Source organism: Betta splendens, chromosome 9 (assembly GCF_900634795.4).
Source record: "Betta splendens chromosome 9, fBetSpl5.4, whole genome shotgun sequence".
Taxonomy (NCBI): domain Eukaryota; kingdom Metazoa; phylum Chordata; class Actinopteri; order Anabantiformes; family Osphronemidae; genus Betta; species Betta splendens.
Genome location: NC_040889.2, coordinates 30,478,144 through 30,498,381, shown reverse-complemented (window position 1 = coordinate 30,498,381; position 20,238 = coordinate 30,478,144). Strand labels below are relative to the sequence as shown.

The window sequence follows — 20,238 nt, the reverse complement described above, 5'->3', positions numbered from 1 at the left end:
CAGTCCAGAACCAGAACCAATGCCATACCACTACTGGAGAACAAGCCGGACCTCACAGTTCTAGAAGGTTCATCGTGTGTGTGTGTGTGTGTGTGTGTGTGTGTGTGTGTGTGTGTGTGTGTGTGTGTGTGTGTGTGTGTGTGTGTGTGTGTGTGTGTTGGAGCCACGGGAGACTCGTCAGGCTGAAGGGGGATCATTTTGTGGCTCCTTTCTCTGGATGTGAATGCTGCTGTATTCTTTGTGCTTCATTTGAGCAGCAGGTCGACGGCTGACAGCTCAGCGTCACGGAGGAAACACTCAGAACCAGTGAATTACACCTTTTTGCAGCGAACGGATCAAAGCTGAGTGGAGCCGTCTGACACTTCTCGAAGCCTCAGGCTCGTTCCTGGTCTTTGCTGGCTTAGCTCGATGGGTGTTGATCCAGAGCAGATTCCAGTTTCACTACCACTGAAGCAGGATCATGTGACCCAGCAGTGAGTTCTGCTGGGCTTGTGTCTGTGTCTGTGATTCACAGCATCTCTTTGTCTATGAGCATGTTCTCTCATGTGCTATTCTGGAACCTACTCTAGAACCTACTCTAGGTTACGTTGTTGTCCTGCCGTTGTTTTGGTCACCCCAACAAGACAAGGCACATAAGATCCTGGTTCTGATGGACCTTCCTTCCACCCGGTGCTGCTCAGACCAGACAGACTGCAGTGACAGGGCATCCATTGGGACAAGAACCAGAACACATTAAAGGTTGCAATGAATCCTGAGACTCTGATTGTTCAGCCTGCACATTAACAGCCTATGTGATTATTTCACATTTTGTTTGTTGTGAGTGACTCGACTCAAACATAGTGTAAGACCTGCTTATACTGACCGTCTGGGTTTTCCCCTCATGTCTTGACACTGACAGTGGGATTTATCATTTATTCATGTTCCCAGAGCGAAGGCAGATGGTCTGAATGAAGACGTGACGTCATCCTCCATTACGACTCCAGTGGAACCAGGACCATACTGTGTCAGAACATTTCAATGTAAGGAAAGTGGCTTGTAGATGACGTCATAGCTGCTCGCGCTACGCACAGTGTAGCCGTGAGGTGAGGTGAGATGGAAGTGCGTATCATTTAGCTGCTCCAGGTGACGTCACACAGGTGAGAGAAGCAGCTGAAGCGTATTAATGTCAGCTGTAACTTGGGAACTCATGTTCCTACGAGTTCTACTTAAACTCAGCTGCAGGGACAGTAGGAGCAGCCGCAACCAGCAACTAATACCAAACGTCACATGAGCTCATTAGCAGAACCTTCAGAACAAGATAAGAAAACGAATCGAATCCTGATGGATCCAGGTTGCAAATAAGATGATGATGGAAATAGTGACTGATGGAGAGCTGAGACACTGAGGCAGGAAACTGTAGAACTAAAGACTCCACGGTTACGGAAAGAAGTGTGTGTGTGTGTGTGTGTGTGTGTGTGTGTGTGTGTGTGTGTGTGTGTGTGTGTGTGTGTGTGTGTGTGTGTGTGTGTGTGTGTGTGTGTGTGTGTGTGTTAGGGGTGGGGGGTTGCGGTCATAAAGTACAGGAAAGAGCTCTGTAAGTACAGATGAACTGTGTGTCAGACCTGATTAAACATTAAAGTAATGGTGATCTGGATCCAGTCCAAATGTTTTCCCACGAGCATCCGGACCAATAAGGCCCAGAGCGCGTGTGCAGACAGAGTGACAGTGTTTCTGAGAGGCCTCAAATTCACACCGATGAAAAAGGACTGATCAGGGTTTTTGTTCTAAGTTCTAGTCTGTGCTCTGATCTGTTCCGTTCGACCTCCTCTGATGCCGTTCTGGTCCAGTCCTGTCTTTGATGTGGTGCTGAATGCTGGATTTCTTTAAACATTAAAAACGATCATCTAAAAAGAGGCATTTAAAGAAACTGATTAGTTTTCTCGTGTCATAATTCAGATTTCTAGATTCCATGGCTCCTGCCAGAGGAGCGTGTCTCGGACTTTGTTCTTCATTGAGCCTCATAGTTTTTGTACCAGTACCACGATGCCTTCAAATTGAATTTTCACAAACTATAATTCATATATTTTTGTCCGTGGAAAAAATACCTACAATACTAAGTGAAACATTTACGAATTAGTCTTGTTTTATTTATTATATTTTAAATGTTTGCGAATAGGGCGGGAAACGTTTTTCGGCGTGAACTCTGGATCCTGTGGTTCGAAAACATAGACGAGGAGTCGCTGATGGTGGTGATGATGATGATGATGATGAAGAGTGGTGAGAAAGGCGACAAGCTGTTGAAGATAAAGACCTTGAATGAGAAGGAGCGTTTGATTTTGCTTCGCGAGCAGCTGACAGTTTGCTGATTATTATTAAAGGGCTTTTAAAGGAGGTTATTAGCGGCGCACATGCTGCGTCTGTCCGGCCCGCATGAATACTAATGAGGCCGCAGCGGCGCTTAATCGCGTTAGCGGAACAATATTAGCGCGTCATTTGGGCTCATTCCCACCACGTCCTCCTCCTCCTCACTTCTCCTTTCACCTCGTCTATATCCTCCGCCTCTCTGCTCTGTTCTCCTCCATCCTCCTCTTCTCCTGTTGTCTACTTGTCTTTGCGCGTGCCAGTCACCTGCCGCTCCCTCCGCCTCCTGACTTCCCGTCGTCCTTTCGGGACTAAAGTGCTTTGGTATTGGCTGTACAGAGCGAGTAGAAAGCAGGGAGGACACAGGGACACACTCACTGCGAGCATTGTGTTGTAAAAAGCTCATTAAAGCGTGTCCTCCTTCAATACGGACGCGGCTCTCTATTAATAATCTCCCGCTCGGCCCGCGTGCGTGGCGGCTGCAGCCAAGCTCTCCTCCGCTCCTAAAAAGAAAGAGAAAGGAAAGAAAATCCAGCGTTGATTGAGTCAAATCAATTCAAAAACATTTGCAAATCTGCCATTATTCCCGGATTTTCCCTCCTGTCTTCTTTCTCATCTGACTCCCGAGACAAAGCGCGCAGTCTCAGCGTTTGGCACAGACCCGTTACGCACGGAGCTCAAGGGCCACGGGCGAAAACCCGCGGTGGAGCCCACGGAGAAGTCCACGGAGCCGCCTGAACGTTTCACGGAGCCGCGTGAAGCTTCTGAAATCGGCACGAGATCCAGCAAATCAGGGTTCTGGGCTACACACTATTTAAAATATGAACTCATATATCCACATATTTTTAAAGATTGCGATACAAATTACATCAAATTAAGATAACAAAAAATACAAAAACATTCAGGTAATATTTTTCAAAGGTAAGACTTTTTGTTTGGTTCCATCCAACTTTTGCTGCTGGTTCACCTTCGGCCTCAACAGGTTAATTCTCTGCTTATTAAATTCTTAACTGCTGAGACACAAACTCTCCCTTATTTGCCAGTTTTCTCTTCTGTTCATCACAAATCATTTATCATTCATCCGAGACGCTAAATGACTCGTGTTTCAGGTCTCAGCAACAAAGAAATGTGAGTGTGTGTCGCGCTCGCAAGCGTCAATAAATGTTTAAAGACTCATAAATACAGATCAGAGTGAAAGAGGGAATAATAATCGTGTTTGGGGCAGCTGCTGTCTCGATAATCGGATTTGCTGCTCTGTCACTCACCACGTTTCACCTCTTCATCCTCACCACCGCCCTCACCATCATCACCATCATCACCATCATCATCATCACGATTACATTCCGTTGCTTTTTCTAATCTCACGTTTGACCTTATTTGATGTTTAGTGAAACTTTCGTTCTAAAATTAAACAAGAAATAAAACTCAAGTAAATATATTCGGTGGTCTAAAGTGGGAGAGAGTCGGACTTGACACAGCAGCTAAAGATTCGGATTTGGGGCCAGTAACAGAAAAACGAATCAAGGGTCAAAGCGACGAAATCGAACGCATGAATCAGCAACTAGCACTTCTGGGTCCAGGCTGGAATTCCCTGAAACCCAAACAGACTGGACCACTGTTTACGGACATCACCAGAACCACATTCCCTTCGGTTGGACCTGTTGGTCTGCAGATGATCCGGTCTCCGTTCGTTGCTATTTACATTGATCCACGTTAGACTTATTCGAGTGTCTTTAGTGTCACGTGCCAGAGCGGTAAGGCGCACACCCACCGTCTCCTCCGTCTGCACAGACGCAGGAGGAGGTGACTATATAGCCCGGCTACCTCTGCGCTCGGCTCTATTTGGGCTCCTCTCAATTTACCACTCTCCACTTGTTCCTTCATTGGGGAGAACAGGAAAAATCCTGCAGCAACTTCACGCCAGACGCAGGTGTCTTCCTGTCACTGCTCGCTCTCCTGGACCCTGCTCTCCTGGACCCTGCTCTCCTGGACCCTGCTCTCCTGGACCCTGCTCTCCTGGACCCGGCTCTCCTGGACCCGGCTCTCCTGGACCCTGCTCTCCTGGACCCGGCTCTCCTGGACCCGGCTCCCTGAACCGTGTCATGGGCTCCGTTCTCCCCGGCTCGTCACTGGGCCTGAAGCCGGGCTTCAAGCCGCAGCAGCCGCTCTCCCTGGCGGACATCATCACCTCGGACATCCTGCACAGCTTCCTGTACGGCCGCTGGAGGCACGTGCTGGGCGAGCAGCACCACCCGCACCACCCGCCCCAACATCACCTGCAGCAGGAGGACCGCACCGCCCCGAGCGCGAGCCCTAAGACTGCGTTCACGGCCGAAGTGCTGGCTCAGTCGTTTTCCGGAGGTCAGTGCCAACTTCAATCTACCAATTAGAAACTAATTGGTCCAATTAAGTGTAAGCACTCGATTGCATAACTTTATTGAATAATTATTTATCTAATCTATATAACATTTATTGGTCATATTTTGATCATCACCGTAACTTTGACCGATTCTTTGGGTTTTACTGTGTGCGTTAATCACACACACACACACACACACACACACACACACACACACACACACACACACACACACACACACACACACACACACACACACACACACACGTTCGTTATTCAACCCGCTTCAACGAGCTGTTTCTGTCTGCGCCAGGACTCGACTATTCACCTGCTTTTATGACTTATTTTCCATAGCAATTTTAAATTCGTTTCTCTTGTCGCTGGATTTCGTTAGTAATAATTTGATAGAAATGGGTGGGACTTGGTTCGGAATTTTGGACCCCTTCTTTTAATTTCTACCGAAATATTTTTGAACTCTGTTCCTCTTTATTTCTCTGCGCGGAAGGAACTCACAAAGCATCTGTCCTCGTGGCGTTTCTGAGTTTTAATCAGCTGTTTTTTCTTCTTCTAGATTATAACTTGGATTAAGTCCCAGAGCTTTATCTCCTTTTAAATCTCTTTGCTCCTTTATGTCACAGCGCGTTTCAAGCTCAAACTAAAGCGTGAAACGCGCTGTGACATGAAGACGAGAATTTCTATTTTAATTTAAATTTCTTTTATTTAATCCAATGTATGTAATGTTACGTTAATGCGTATTGTGTTATATTGTACATAACGTTTTCCTTTAAACAGCGCCATGAATTTAAATTTGTTCTCGCAATAGCAGCAGGAGACAAAACGCGGTGAAGCAGAAAAAAGAGCCTTTAACCTTTTTATTCTTTATGCAGCACAGTTTCCTGTAATTTGCACTTTTTATAGTAGACTTTGTTTTTCGGCATCGAAAACATTATATGTAAAATAAAACTGCTCAACGAGTGGCCGTAAAAACGAAATGAAATTCTACGGAGTTCAGTGTGAGGAAATCAAATCGATCACTCAATTGTTAAGTTTACTTTTCTTGCTTTTAATCTTTTTATTAGCTTATTTCCGGAAGCTTGTTTTATTGATTTTAACCGTGTCTGCTCAGAGGTGCAGAAGCTGTCCAGCCTGGTTCTTCCCAGTGAGGTGATCATCGCCCAGAGCTCGGTCCCAGGTAACGTCACACAATGAAGCTACAGCCGATACAAATTATAATATAAATTATACAAAATCACGCGTGTTTAATACAACATCATACATCATCACTCACTGTCTCCGTGTGTGTGTGTGCGTGTGTGTGTGCGTGTCTCCTACAGGAGAAGGTTTGGGTATTTTCTCTAAAACCTGGATCAAAGCAGGAACCGAGATGGGACCCTTCACAGGACGTCTCATCTCCCCTGAGCACATCGACCTGTACAAGAACAACAACCTGATGTGGGAGGTAAGCGGCCAGTCAAGGGCAGGTTCAGACATCGAATCTAGCCGTCAGCCGGCTCACGCCTCTCATGGTGGTCAGGTGTTCAACGAGGACGGGACGGTCCGGTACTTTATTGACGCCAGCCAGGAGGACCAGAGGAGCTGGATGACGTATATCAAGTGTGCCCGGAACGAGCAGGAGCAGAACCTGGAGGTGGTTCAGATCGGCAGCAGCATCTTCTACCGGGCCGTAGAGGTTGGTGGACATCAGGCTTCTGTACAACTAATCGTATGGCTCATTTAATCCTGAAGCCGATTTTTTTTGATTTGTTACCTCTTTTTTTTACAAACTCTAACGTTGAAGCGAATATTCTAACCGTCGAAACAATCTATTTTATATTAGACTACTAAAGTTGTCCCTGTGGCAATACTGGATCATTTAAACTGAGCACATTTACAGAAAGGCGTCTACTGCACGTCATTTAATTAAACAACTGAATAATTTTTAATGAAGATTTAGGCAAGTGACAGATATTACAGCGCTCAAATCAAACTACTTCAATTACCTAACAATGAAAATAAAGTTTAAACGTGCGCAGTTCGTTTTAGGAGGACGAAGAGTTTGGGCGTGTGTCGCCCCCTGCTGTCAGAAATATTCTCTGGTTTAAAGGCCACGAACTCATTAATATTACTAAAATGCTTGTCTTGTACTAACATTAGTTTGTGCAGACAAACCTGCAATGAGCTTCATTTTCTGATTCCCTTAGACGATTCCCCCGGATCAGGAGCTGTTGGTCTGGTACGGAAACTCGCACAACACGTTCCTGGGAATACCTGGAATTCCTGGAGGAGACGACGAACAGAGCAAGAAGAGCAAAAACGGTAAAGATCCGCGAATTATTCCACAAATAAAACAGACGTTTACAGACTTCAGAAGAAACAACGTTCACTTCATTGACGACCTGCACTGTAAAACCGTTAACAGAAATCAGAAGTTATGTAGAAATCGATTCATCAGCTCAAAATCTTTACGTAATCAAGTAAGCAATAACTTAAAACAATTAATTTATTGAAAATTAAAATATACAATCATGTATTTTGTGTACAGTGTACACCGCTTAAAACAATTATTATATTATTTAATCTATTTATTTCCTCGCTACCTAAATATTGAAAATCTAAGAGTACTTATTTGTATACAGACCTGAACTCAAAACAATTACTGTTACTAAAATAAAATGTCATTTATATTTTTTCAATTAAGTTTTTAATACCTTAAAAAAAACTTACATACACAGTTGTATATGTACACATATGTACAAATATACAATATAAAAACAAAACTGCCCTGATTTCTTACAAAATTTATTTATATAAAACAATGTTAATAATAATTGAACTTTACTGATCCCACATTGGGGAAATTAATCACTGCATTTTTACCCATTTCCCTGATGGGAGCAGTGGGTTGCCACAGTGCAGCAACCGAGGAGCTAGTGTAAAATGTCTTGCTCAAGGACACACCTGGTGCCAGAAGCGGGGCTGGAACCTGGGACCAATGCTCCACCTACTGAGTTACCAGTCCTGGTAGTAAAAAAACAGAGGCCCTGCCATTTTGAGGCTGTCAAGGGCAGGTTTTAGCTCCATTGATGTTTTTAGATTAAGGTAAATGTATGGGTCAGTTTTCTTGGGTAGTCAATATACAGTGCTTTCTTTAGTTGTAGTAGTTTTCTTGCCTAGCAGTGATTTTTAGTTCTGACTTTATGTTTATGTGTTGTAACTTTAATAAATTAATTGTTAATTTCAGTTCTGAGTTTGGCTCGTTGCATTTGGGTTCTACCCCTCACCTGTCTCTGTTTCATCAAGCCCCGCCAGTTAGGGATGCTATGGGGGAGTTCGTAACAGTTGTGTTCTTTGTGACCAACCGGAGTATGTCTGGCTCATGCAACTCCTAAAATATTTACAGGTTCAACAGTGAGGTTAATTTAACCAAACTGCAATAATACTGTTACACTGTATTGCGAAAAGTATTCGCTCTCTGATTCAATAATCGCAATCAGGTGTTCCAATAACTTCCATGGCCACAGGTGTACAAAATCAAGCACCAAGGCATGCAAAAACATTTGTGAAAGAATGGCTCGCTCTCAGGAGCTCAGTGAATCCAGTGATATGTGGGATGCCACCTGTCCACAAATTCAGTCAGTCAAATTTCCTCGCTCCTAAATATTCCACGGTTAACTGTGAGCCGTAGAGAGATCCCCAACTTTCTACAGAGTCACTCGCTACAGACCTACAAACTTCATGTGGCCCAGATTGGCTCAAGAATAGTGCGCAGAGAGCTTCATGGAATGGGTTTCCATGTCTGAGCATCCAAACATCAAGTGCAATGCACAGCGGCTGATGCAGTGGTGTAAAGCACACCGCCACTGGACTCTAGAGCAGTGGCGATGCGTTCTCTGCAGTGACCAATCACACTTCTCCATCTGGCGTGCTGATGGGTGAGTCTGGCTTTGGTGAAGTTTGGTGGAGGGGGTTTGTGGTGTGGGCTTGGCCCATCAGTTCCAGGGAAAGGAACTCTGAATGCTTCAGCATACCAAGACATTTTGGACAGTTCCATGATCCTAACTTTATGGTAAATGTTTGGAGCTGGCCCCTTCCTCTTCCAACAGACTGTGCACGAGTGCACAAAGCAAGGTCCATAAAGACATGGATGACAAAGTCTGACGTGAACTTGACTGGCCTGTACACAGTTTTAACCCGATGGAACATCTTTGGGATAAATTAGAGTGGAGACATAAATTCATATGCAAATCAGGGCAGGTGCGTGAATACTATTGGCACTACTGATGATGTGTTGTTGCAATAGTGAATGTGTGTACTGCAATGCCAATGCATCTTAAATCATGCTATGTAAATGCTTCAGCTATTGCATTTAGCTTGAATCTTGAAGACAACTGCTGCTCTGCATCCACTGCTCAATCAGACATTGGGTTTATTGCAGACATTAAAGATATTTGAACTAGTAAAGTCAGGCCTATAGCTTCGACTAACTGAATAAAAGTTAAATTTCTGTTTTAAAAAACAATGTTTTTTACAGCCACAATTACAGCAAAATCACGTTTGTTAGTCGGGGTGTAGAGGAGGCGAGTAGAGGGCGCAAAATCATGATCTCGCCTAAGGCGCCAACTAGGCCCTGGGTCTGAGTCACACAAAATGAAAAAAAATTCACCACTGTAATAGTTCCATTAATGTTTTAACAGTACCGCGATCTCAGTCTTTATGAGTTAGTAGTACTGTTACAGTGTGTGGGAGGTTGCTGACGTCACACGTGGGCTTTAACCAATAAACTAACACAAGCAGTGATCATGGACAGGACAATCTGTAGTATGTGGGGTGTTAGCAGCCCTTTAGTGTTTCCTCCGCCACTGAAAAGATTGCTTATTGGACCTTCCTCCTCCGTGTCACAGATGACTTCCACACCTGTGAGGGCTCCTCTTCTTCCTCGTCGTCCTCCTCATCCTCTTCCTCCACTCTGGGCCGCATGCGCTGTGTCATCTGCCACCGCGGTTTCAACTCCCGCAGCAACCTGCGCTCACACATGCGCATCCACACCCTGGACAAGCCGTTCGTCTGCCGCTTCTGCAACCGCCGCTTCAGCCAGTCATCCACGCTGCGGAACCACGTCCGACTGCACACGGGAGAACGGCCCTACAAGTGCCACGTCTGCCAGTCGGCCTACTCGCAGCTGGCCGGCCTGAGGGCGCACCAGAAGAGCGCCAGGCACCGGCCCACGGCGGAGCCCGTGTCCGCGGGGGGAGGCGTTGTGGTGGTTGCAGGGGGGGGGGTGCACTCGCCTCCTCACCCCCCCCAGCTGGCCGCGGTGCCTCACCCCGCATCACTGGTTCACCACATTCCCACCATGGTGCTGTGACGACAAGGCTCCATCACAGAGCATGTGGGTAGTTCCCAGGTAGCTGGGTCTACACACAGCATCCTCTCTAAACCACACAGGTGGAGGTCAGGACGGATCCAGATGACCTCTGCATTAGCAGGGTCCAAACATTCTCACTTAGTTCCAGGACTGAATCACACTCACACGTTTTTGGTTTCCCAGAACTACCTGAGTAAATACCTGCACAGAAAACATGCAAAGCTCCATAAATATGAATGGCTGGACAATGGCACATGCACGTGCACACGCGCATACAGTAAGTTGTGCCACTGACCCGACACTCAGATCAACCCATCCTTGTTTTTATCCTGTAAACATGCGTCTGTGCTGCTTTGGTGGGAATACAGTTTGCATGTTTGACAAGTGTTTGTCATCGGTTCCTGCTCGTTGTTCTGTCAGTTGATGTCCAGTTGGGTCAGAACCATTAGAGTCTGCTTTTAATCTTTGTAAATGTTAAAAAATAACATTTTGTTTAGAAACGTTGAATAACCTAAAAATAATGACGATGGTACAGATGATGATGATGGTAAAGGTGATGATGATGATGAAGGTGATAATGGGGTCAGCTGATGGCTGACTGTTGTATCATAACTAAGCTGCAGAAAAAGAATATAAACACAAGATGTTGCTTTATGGCCAAAATATAAAACGAACTGTCACTTTATCTGTGTATGTTTAAGTATAAGCTCATAAATGTAACGGTATAATGAATAAATATTACTTCACCATCAGCCTCAGTGCTGGATGTTCGGTACATTTATTATCTGTACAATTCTGAGGTAATTTGATGTTGAGATTTTTTTACACACACACACACACACACACACACACACACACACACACACACACACACACACACACACACACACACACACACACACACAGGACTGGCTCTGATGGTGCAGTTCGGACCCGCTCTAGAAGGCGATGTTTACTGTATTCTGTGACGCAGTCCAGATGTGATGAAGTCCAAAGGTGAAAAGCTGTGGTTGACAGTTTGAAAAGTAAATAGTAAGTAGATGTTGCTGATGGTGCTGACAGAAAGCTCAAAGTCAACAGTGTTGGGTAAGATCAGAAAACACAAGCTGAGCAAACTCACCTTTGGGACGCCGTGATCCTGACGAACATTAACTCCGTCTGTGGGTTTGGGTTCACAACGCGTCTGAGGCCAGTTTCGCCTCAGCCATGAAGCTGTGCGTCATCCTGCTGTCCGTGTGCTGGCTCTGCTGCAGGACGGAGGCCGAACACAGATCGTAAGTTTATCTGGGTCCTGTACTGAGCTGCAGGATGACCTCACTCACAATGAACGTCTTCCTTTAACAGCCGCACACGGGAAAGTGGTGGCTTTAGGTAATGAAGAGATTACAAGAGACTGGAGAGCAGGGTCGGCTCTGGGCCTAGGAGTTTAAAGAGATAAGAATAGGATAGAAAATACAAATGAAGTCACTGTTACCTATGGAACACCAAAATGTTCAAGACTAAATAAATCAATAGGACATTATGAAAAACATAAGTATATGAAGAAAGGAGACATAAACATAAAGTTTAACTCTGCTTTAAAATCTTCTCATTATCATGAAATTTATAATGACAATTCATAATGATTATTTTTATAATAATACCGATTATCACATCTGCCATTTTATTAAAATCCAATTAATTTCAAAACGTAATTTTTCTAAAGTTGGATTTTAGTGCAGAATAGCCTTTTCTCCAGTGGCCTATTGATTTCAAAGCACAACATTTTAGCAGAATGTCCATCAGTGCTAGGATGGTATGGTACACTTGAATGAAGTTCTGCTTACTTTAAGAGATCAGGTAGAGTGTGATCATTTGCCAGCAGATGCTGTTTTGAGTCATTTGGGTAATATTCTTGAAATGGTTGGGATGTTAATTCCTTTGCAAGGTGCTCGGGGTTCATTGCTGGTAAGGCGCTGAGTCCAGAGTCAGATTTTACAATCGTTGTAATATTTATTCACATATGAGAATGCATTTTACTACTGCCGTTAATCATCATTCCTCTCTCACCCAAAAGAACATGTTTGGTCTTGAAGGAACATTTCTTTCATAGCAGTAAGATACAAGTTGTCTCAATTTGACCTGTAGCCTCTATTTGTTCTTCACAATCCATACTCTAAAGTATAGTGTGTACGAAAAGTGTAAATATTCAATTTGAGTGAAGTTTTAAGTTGTTTTTAAAACTTTCAATTCTGTTTTAATTAGTCTTAATGGTTTGCATCATCTCCTTCACTTCTTCACACACACCCATTTTAGCGCCCTCTTCTGGTTCTTAATTGTATAACACAACACATTTTCCCTTTTCTTGAAGAACTGTGCATTATTTCGTGATTATTGGTGGTTATATTATCAGGTCTGGTGGACCTGATTATTTGAAAATCAGGTCCACCAGAATATGTAACTTAGGTACCACACAAATAAACTTAAATCTCAAGAGCACATGAATCAACAGTAATATATCCTGTACGTGTATTATATTTTCTTAGTATACTAGTATCACTAGTATGTAGTATGTAATATGTAGTAGTATGTACTATGTATTTAACTAGTATGTAGTTAAAGGGAACAGATCATGCAATATCCATTTTTTAGACATTCTGGAGTGTTCCTATGACTCTTTTGGTCACGTTTACACACACTGAGCACAGTAGAAGTGCACTTCCTCCTTTTTTCACATTTTGTGCTTTTCTCCAATGGGGTCAAAGCAAGTGTGGTTCTGAAACCTCCTCACCTTAAAACGTCATAAGGCGATGGACTACTCCCAGCAAAACCTGAACCACCGCCCCCATGATACCGAACCAAAACTGGACTTCCGCCATTACAGTATCACTCACGGTGAACAGACGAACATGGCGGCATCCTCTCATAGAAACCATAGAAACTGCTCTGCGGTTTGGTGTTTTAATACACACCAAAACATATTCAACCTACCAACAGATCAACAATTGAGGACTTTGCGGGTTACTTTTATTTTAAACGGACCTGCGACGGCAACAATGCCTCAGCTTTTGCATATATGTGGACTTCACTTCACTTTGCTTCGAGAACGAGGGTGCTACGAGGCAGGGTTTTCTTCACGGCTTCTGATGAAGAAAGGATCTGTTCCTACAGTCCGTCATCCACTGCAGTACGTACATACTTCACACTTATTATGTCTTGTCAGTTTGTCCGTTTAAAATTTAGTAACCCACGTGTGAGGCAAGTTAAAAGCTACAGCGAGTCGGCCAAGCCTTTGTCCGCTTGAAATGTGTTGCTGTGGGCTGCTGCAACCACACACCTGTGGAGAGAAGCTAATGGCTAACGGCCTTTGAGCGGCTGCAGGCAGGGAGCGGTGGATGGAGCCCAAGCGGTCTGGCTCTACGGTCAGTTGTAATCGTGTGGTACACGCCTGTGTTTTCTATAGCCTTTAGCTGTTAGTGCGCCACTAGCTTGCCATTATCAGCTACACAGACAACTAATCGTGCTACTGCCATGTTGCAGTTACTGCTAACAACTGCAGCCACACAGAGAACTAAGCAGCAAGGTTGCACACGATTCACCTGGTGGAATCATGCAATTTCACCGCCGCTCCTATTTATGTGTTGCATTAGCTGTTAGCTCGCTGTTCGCAGTTAGCCCTATGCACTTTAGAGCTACAGCTGGGTGATGACCACAATAAGAAATTGCAGATGAACGCAGTTATGTCTGTACAGTATGTCTGTCTGTCTATCCCGTCCTGTGTCACAGCCTAAATCGATCAAATTGTAACATATTTAGTTGGAAAGGTAACTATGTTGTGTTGCAAGCTTAGTTGCTTATTAGTCACGTCTCTACAATAACTGCTACTTATCTGGTCATTTACCTATAGCTTGTATATATCATATTTATAGGACCAATACAATAATACAATTTACAGTTAATGTAATGCTATCTTCTATACTGTAGGAGGGCACAACCTAGTTACTCAAATGCAAGGAGGCTGTCAAACAGAAATCACTGCAGATCACTGGTACACTGACATCTGCTGCTCAGCTCAGGGGTGAAGGTATGTACATTTACCAATTGTAATGTCATTTCATAGGAAATAGAAGATTTTAATTGGGAGATTTTATATTTTGAATTGTTACAACTATGTTTACAGTATCTGTTGTTTTAGTAGGCTTCTCCTCTTGTGTGTCTTGTTTAATTTTTTATCGTGTTTTGTTACATTAGAGAAAGTTGTGACCTACATAATACTAAACATTTCACTAATCTATTATTCTGATCACAGTACCTTTTTTGATGGGGTGATGGTGACAGCCACAGCTTCCATCTGGTAGAGCACTGCTTCCGCTCAAAGTTTTCCAAATGGTGATGAGAACAAGGATCACCACATCTTCCTGGTCATCTGTCTACAACTATACCTGTCCTGCTGCTGAAACAAAAAGCATTTGCTTCTGTATTGAGGCGTGACGAGCAGCTCCACGACACACCCCTAAACACAGCCTGTTCACTGAGTGTGACTGAAAACTATGCATTGACAGAGTCTGTATGGATGATGTACAGGGTTTTATGGAATGAAAACTTACAGACACCTTATTGAGACATTGAAGTCTGATATTCTTTAGATTGAAAAGCTGTATGATCAGAAACCTTTAAAGCATAATATCAGAACATAAATCTCCTCTATCAGGACCCATTTATCAGTGCATAAGTCAGATTTCCTCTTTATCTAACATAATCTGTTAACCATCTGGGTGTATTTCTTGTCCTGTGGCTTCTTCTTGGTCCTAGCGATTGTGCATTATGGTGTGCACCCTTTAGACACCATGAACCCATCAAATGTTGTTCCGACCACCACTCAACAGTTTTTGTGCCACTTTCTTGAAGGGATACTGGGGACACTGAAAAGTAAGTTGTGTGATAAAAATTGGATACTGTCTTAGCCAAAATATGCAAAAACCTTAACTATTGATGGTCTGTGTCTAGAGAAAACAAAAAGCGGCTGTAATATGTGTTGTGGCTGAAAATGGTCAAATCCTACAACACACAGAATGCGCTAAGACGAGCCTCCCAACCTTCAGTGATTGGAACATACCTGACTGCAGGTCGTGTAACTCCTCCAGCTTACAGACAAACGTTGGGACATTATTTTATGTTTTTGACAAAAGGTTATATCTTAAGTGTGTTTGAATAAAGACATTGGTTCTAAGTCATTCAGCAGCTTTTTATTTTGAATCAAAGCAGACAGTTGTTAGAAAGCCACAGATTGTTTAATTAGCCAAAACCTTTTCTCTATCTGCTGTTAGTGGCGGGAACAACAAGACGGTTGTTGCTTTGACGATACACGACCGGCTGATATTGTCTACAAAAGGATGAAATCAATTACTGAATTAGTTTTTAGGGTTGCTGCTAGCCAAGCTAACCGCTAACGCTAGGAGCATAAGCTTGCGCTACTTCTAACAGTACAAAACATGAGAAGCAGCAGCTCATAACTGTACTCAAACTGCACAGCTCAAACTAAAGCAATAAACGGTCGAATATATTACTAACTCAGTGCTCATTCCATCGTCCTTATAGAAGTTTTTCAGACTCAAAATCCAATTTGCAAAACATTTGTTAACTGGCAATTCAATATGCAATATCGTTGTTCAATTTGAAAATGTATTTTACATTTTGCAATTCCATATTAAAAGTGTTAATTCAAAAGACAGTTTTATTATTTAAAAGTTTAAATAAAACCTTAATCAATTGCATGTTTGTTTGTAGTCTATTCAAATGGCAATACATTTTGCAATTGACAATTCAATATGCTATTTGGTCATTTCATTTTAAAATGCATTTTGTAAATGGAAATGCATTATTAAAATCGTGGCTTGGTGGCTCAGTGGTAGTAGAATGCTGTAGAGCATTGGTTTGGGGAGCAGAATGTACCAGGTTAGGAGCACCAAGCGTGTCCTTGAGTAAGACACTTTGCACTAGCTCCCCAGAGGATGGGTTAAGTGCGGAAGACCAATTTTGTTCTTACATTGTATGTGATAATGACCAATAAAGGCTTTCTTTCTTTCTTTCTTTTTTTCTTTCTTTCTTTCTTTCTTTCTTTCTTTCTTTCTTTCTTTCTTTCTTTCTTTCTTTCTTTCTTTCTTTCTTTTCTTTCTTTCTTTCTTTCTTTCTTTCTTTCTTTCTTTCTTTCTTTCAAAAGAAAACTAAATTAAACTAAAAAAGTGTTTATTCAATACCCAGTTTCATTAATTAAAAATTTAAATAAAGACTTAATTGCATTTCATTTTCTCATGGGATGAGGTGTCTTTATTCAAATGCGTTTTTGGCCACGAGTAAAGTTCATGGAGTTTCTGCTCTCATACAGTACTTATACAGCATGTACCAGTTCTTGGTGTCCTTCATGTGCCAGATATATCATTTTGGATCTGAGTTACAGAGTAACAATCAAACGATCTGCACCTCTCATGATGAGTAAATTATCTATAGCTAGTTCGTCTCTCATATTGAACTATGCTGCAAGTTCAGGTGTCACGTTCATTCTGTCACGATTAATGTTTCTTAGTTACGTTTGTCTAGTCATGTCCGGTTTTATTTTGTTACCACTTCCTGTTTAGTCCACACCCAGTCTACCCAGCTTTACTTCCTGATGTTATCATCACCTGCATCTCATCTGTAATCAGATCATTTGGTATTTAAGCTCCACCTCTAGCCATAGTTCCCTGCCAGATTGTCTACGTTGATTCCTCACTAGCATTCCAGCATTCCCTCATCTCTTGCCTTGTGTTACTGACCGTGCTTTGTCCTCGACCCTGCTCTTGCCTAGCCTATGACCGTCCTGTACTGTAAGTCCACCTCTGCTTGTACCTTGACCACGTCTCTGCCTGCTCCTTGTCGGATCCTGATTGCTACTCCATCGTGTATGACCTCTGCCTGCCTGACCTTGCTAATAAACCTTTTTATCATACTCGTCAACGCTGTGCATTTGGGTCCATCCTCCACCGTCGGTTTGTGACACATTCTGCATTTTGGCCATCCAGTTTGAATCTGATGTCTCAGTTGTGTCACTTAAGGGTATGTGTCACAAGCAGCAGTGAACTCAGGCAAAGACATAGCATGCAAATCAGGGCCGGCTCTGGGCATAGGTGAACTAGGCACAAGAAAACTAGTAAAAAACATGTGCGTAAACACGTCCAGAGCGGAGGAGCAGAGCGCAAAATCATGACCTCACCTAGAGAACCGAAACAATTGCGCCCCTGTGGTGGAAATTTTCCATAAAGAAGCAGATGAGAGAGTTGTTCTTTTGTGCAATTTATTGAAATAATAAAGAAAATAAAAATAATGGGTAAAGCAAATAAAAAACATGTTGATCGTGCACATCAACAAACCAAAAACCAGCTGGGAGATCAGTGCACACACCACGAAGGTGTGATGCAAAGTGTCAGGTTTTGGCCTTGTTTCCTGTTTCATTTTGTAACACTTCCGGTTTCTGTTCATTGTGTTAGTTTCCGCTTTTGTTTTGAAAGGACTTAGTTGTCATGTTTTTGGTTCCAGTTTCATTTCCTGTTTTATGTTGAAGGACTTCCGGTTTTTGTTCATGTCACAGCTGTTTCCTGTCACTCCCGGTTCACCATGCACACCTGTCTCAGATCAGTAATCAGCCACCCGGATTTAAGCACCAGTAGTCACCACAGTTATCCGCCAGATTGTTGCACGCATGTCGTCACCTTCCAGCAGTTCTTGTTCAGCTTACCTTGTCTTCGACCCTGTTCCGAGTTCCCAACCGCCGTTTCTCGCCTGATCCTGACCGGTACCGTACTCTGTTTATTCTGCTGCTGAACCCTGCCTGTTTACTGGACCTGATTAAACCCGCTCCCTCTGTGCCTCAATCTTTGCACCTACCCGTGTATAACCCGGACTGTCTGTCATTACGATTCCTGTATTAAAGCCTTTTACGCATACCATCTATCCGCTGCATCTGCACTGTGCATTTGGGTCCTCTCTCTGCCGTTCCGTGACACAAAGAGCCCACAATCCTCGCGTTGCTTCTGCCTTTTAACCCCTTTCTCTGGCTCTGGTGGAATGTCTCTCTGCAGCAATGACATTGTTTGTGCCACCTTATCTCGCTGTGAGTGAGAATGTTTGCTTTCTCACTTCTGCATCGTCATGTCTTGTATCCAAAGGAAGGAACACCGAGCTTCCAAGACAAGATGCATTGGCTTTAAACAGCCTTGGGTCTGGTGGGGAGTCAGATAGGATGGAGTCAGAGTCCGGATGTAAAAGACAAACATATATCAGAAACTACTAGTCATTCAAATGGAACATCAGATGTTTAGACTTGATGTACGACAGGGCGCAAGAGATGATTTGTTTGTGTAAGAATGTTCAGTATTGTACCTAACCAGCACATGACGACTGTGTTGGATAAGAAATAGCACAAAGGCACAATTTTTCCATTACATTCCCCCCTTTTGATTACACATTAATCAAACACTAAAATAATAAACACTTTCAAACATTGCATTTTGTAGTAACACGCATGATGAGACCTCTAACCAGTGGGATAACTTTCAGATCTTTAATTGTAGATTTGCGTCCAGAATCAGGGATTAAACCAGAATGATGATGCATATTGTTGCTTGTATTGTTTGTCATCTGTAGATGAAGGATAAAAACTAATTGTAGCAGTGAATAAAGTGATTGTGAGCAATTCAAACACTAAATCAACTTCAGTGTTATGGGAAATTTTCTCATTCAAAAATAGTGTGTAAAGATATATAGATACATCACATGATTAAGGCAACAATCCAAGTAACATAAAATGAAGTCTAACACAACAAGGTTACAATTGATGTCTCGTAACAATCTGCTTCGTCCTGTTGAACAGTAGCGTTAGATTGTTTCCAACCTGTGTGCTAATGTATTGCCAGTTTGTTGGAGTTCTTCAGGTTGTGATCAGCTGATCACAGAGACACTTGGGATTCGTTATCACCGCCAGGTTTCCTCCCAATGTCGTCTGAGTCACTATCACTCCCGTGATGTGAAGAGTCTACACGTCGTCCAGCGTCGGCAACTCAAGGCTGCTCATGTGTGTGTTTTCTCAGGAGCGTGTGTGTAGATGTTGGTCTGATAGTGTGTTTCACCGGCACAGCTTCAGGCGGCGCTTGGCTCACACCTTTAGCTGAACGGTCAACGCAGCCTCGCCTCAGTGCGTGTGTGACCACAGCGAGGGTCGTCCTTCTCAGTTCTTTTTGTTAGTGGTGAATTCTCCATGTGATGTAGATGGAGGGTCGTCTGTTGGATTCGGGACCTTCCTGGATAGAGTGGATCCAAGTCACTCTTTCTGTGATCTTTATAGCCGTGTGGGTCGTCAGAAGGTCCTGGAAGGGGCCTCGCCACCATTTGGAGTCCCAGTGCTTCCTCCTGAACTCCTTAACGATCGCCCATTCCCCTGGTCAGATGGTGTAGTGGTCCTGTCGCCCGTTTTCACCTGTTGGGAAAGTTGAATTGTGGGGAAAAAGTTTTTGGGCGGCACGGCTGCCATCAGGCCCAAACCTGACTCCATTGCTACAGGTGGAACCATTAGTCGCCAGAGTCTGCGTTCCTATGAGGTACAGTAGAAAATGTTTAAAGCACAAGGGGGAGATGAGGAAGGAGAGGGTAAAGAGAGTTGGAGAGAAAACAAGGAGAGGGAGGGGTTGTTGGGCAGCGACCTTCGCAGCAGCGTCTGCAGCTGCATGTCTGCACATACAAAGTTGTCACTGATGTTGTGAGTCGGACTGTTACAAACAGCATTGGCTGTAGGTAGCAGAACAACATCCAGCAAAGCAGAACCTAATCATGATGTAAGATAGGTTTGCAATCAGACTTCAAAAGCTTCCTATGCTTCCACAGAGCATCTGTGGAGTCTGTGTAGATGGTAAAAGTCTCTCCTTCTAGTTTACTAGCTTCAGTCAACGCGGTCAACTCTGCAGCCTGAGCACAGTAGTGTCTTAGCAAAGAGCCAGACTTCAAGACGGCCTCTTGATAGTAATGTTCAGAATGTTGAGCAAAGTGGTGTTGTATCTAAGCCATCGGGCTGTAGAAAGATGTTATGTTTTCTGTTCCTAAAGAATCAAAGCACAGTATGAGGACAAAGGAACAGAAGTCGTACAACCTGATTTCTCATCCACTGTTT

The 20,238-nt window shown here is 43.4% G+C and overlaps 2 protein-coding genes and 1 long non-coding RNA gene across 4 annotated transcripts in view; all 3 read left to right on the top strand.

Moving 5' to 3' along the window:
• The window catches only part of prdm12b (PR domain containing 12b), an 11,757-nt gene extending 921 nt beyond the window's left edge, over positions 1-10,836 (top strand). The window contains exons 2-11 of the mRNA XM_041072503.2: positions 1-67; positions 258-473; positions 582-738; positions 928-1,019; positions 4,237-4,701; positions 5,826-5,891; positions 6,034-6,158; positions 6,234-6,389; positions 6,901-7,015; positions 9,601-10,836. The exon at positions 1-67 is cut by the window's left edge and continues 59 nt beyond it. Coding sequence (XP_040928437.1) covers positions 4,443-4,701; positions 5,826-5,891; positions 6,034-6,158; positions 6,234-6,389; positions 6,901-7,015; positions 9,601-10,064 — 1,185 coding nt within the window. The 5' untranslated portion in view covers positions 1-67; positions 258-473; positions 582-738; positions 928-1,019; positions 4,237-4,442 and the 3' untranslated portion in view covers positions 10,065-10,836. The remainder of the gene's footprint in view (positions 68-257; positions 474-581; positions 739-927; positions 1,020-4,236; positions 4,702-5,825; positions 5,892-6,033; positions 6,159-6,233; positions 6,390-6,900; positions 7,016-9,600) is intronic.
• A 345-nt stretch (positions 10,837-11,181) lies between these two features.
• The window catches only part of c5 (complement component 5), a 106,074-nt gene continuing 97,017 nt past the window's right edge, over positions 11,182-20,238 (top strand). For both annotated transcript variants that reach the window (XM_055511293.1, XM_055511292.1), the window contains exon 1: positions 11,182-11,338. In XM_055511293.1, the coding sequence (XP_055367268.1) occupies positions 11,271-11,338 (68 nt within the window). In that variant the 5' untranslated portion in view covers positions 11,182-11,270. The remainder of the gene's footprint in view (positions 11,339-20,238) is intronic.
• Positions 12,328-16,185, top strand: LOC114861588 (uncharacterized). Its single transcript, XR_003786826.3, has 2 exons — positions 12,328-14,127; positions 14,353-16,185. It is a non-coding gene; the product is annotated as an uncharacterized LOC114861588 (long non-coding RNA).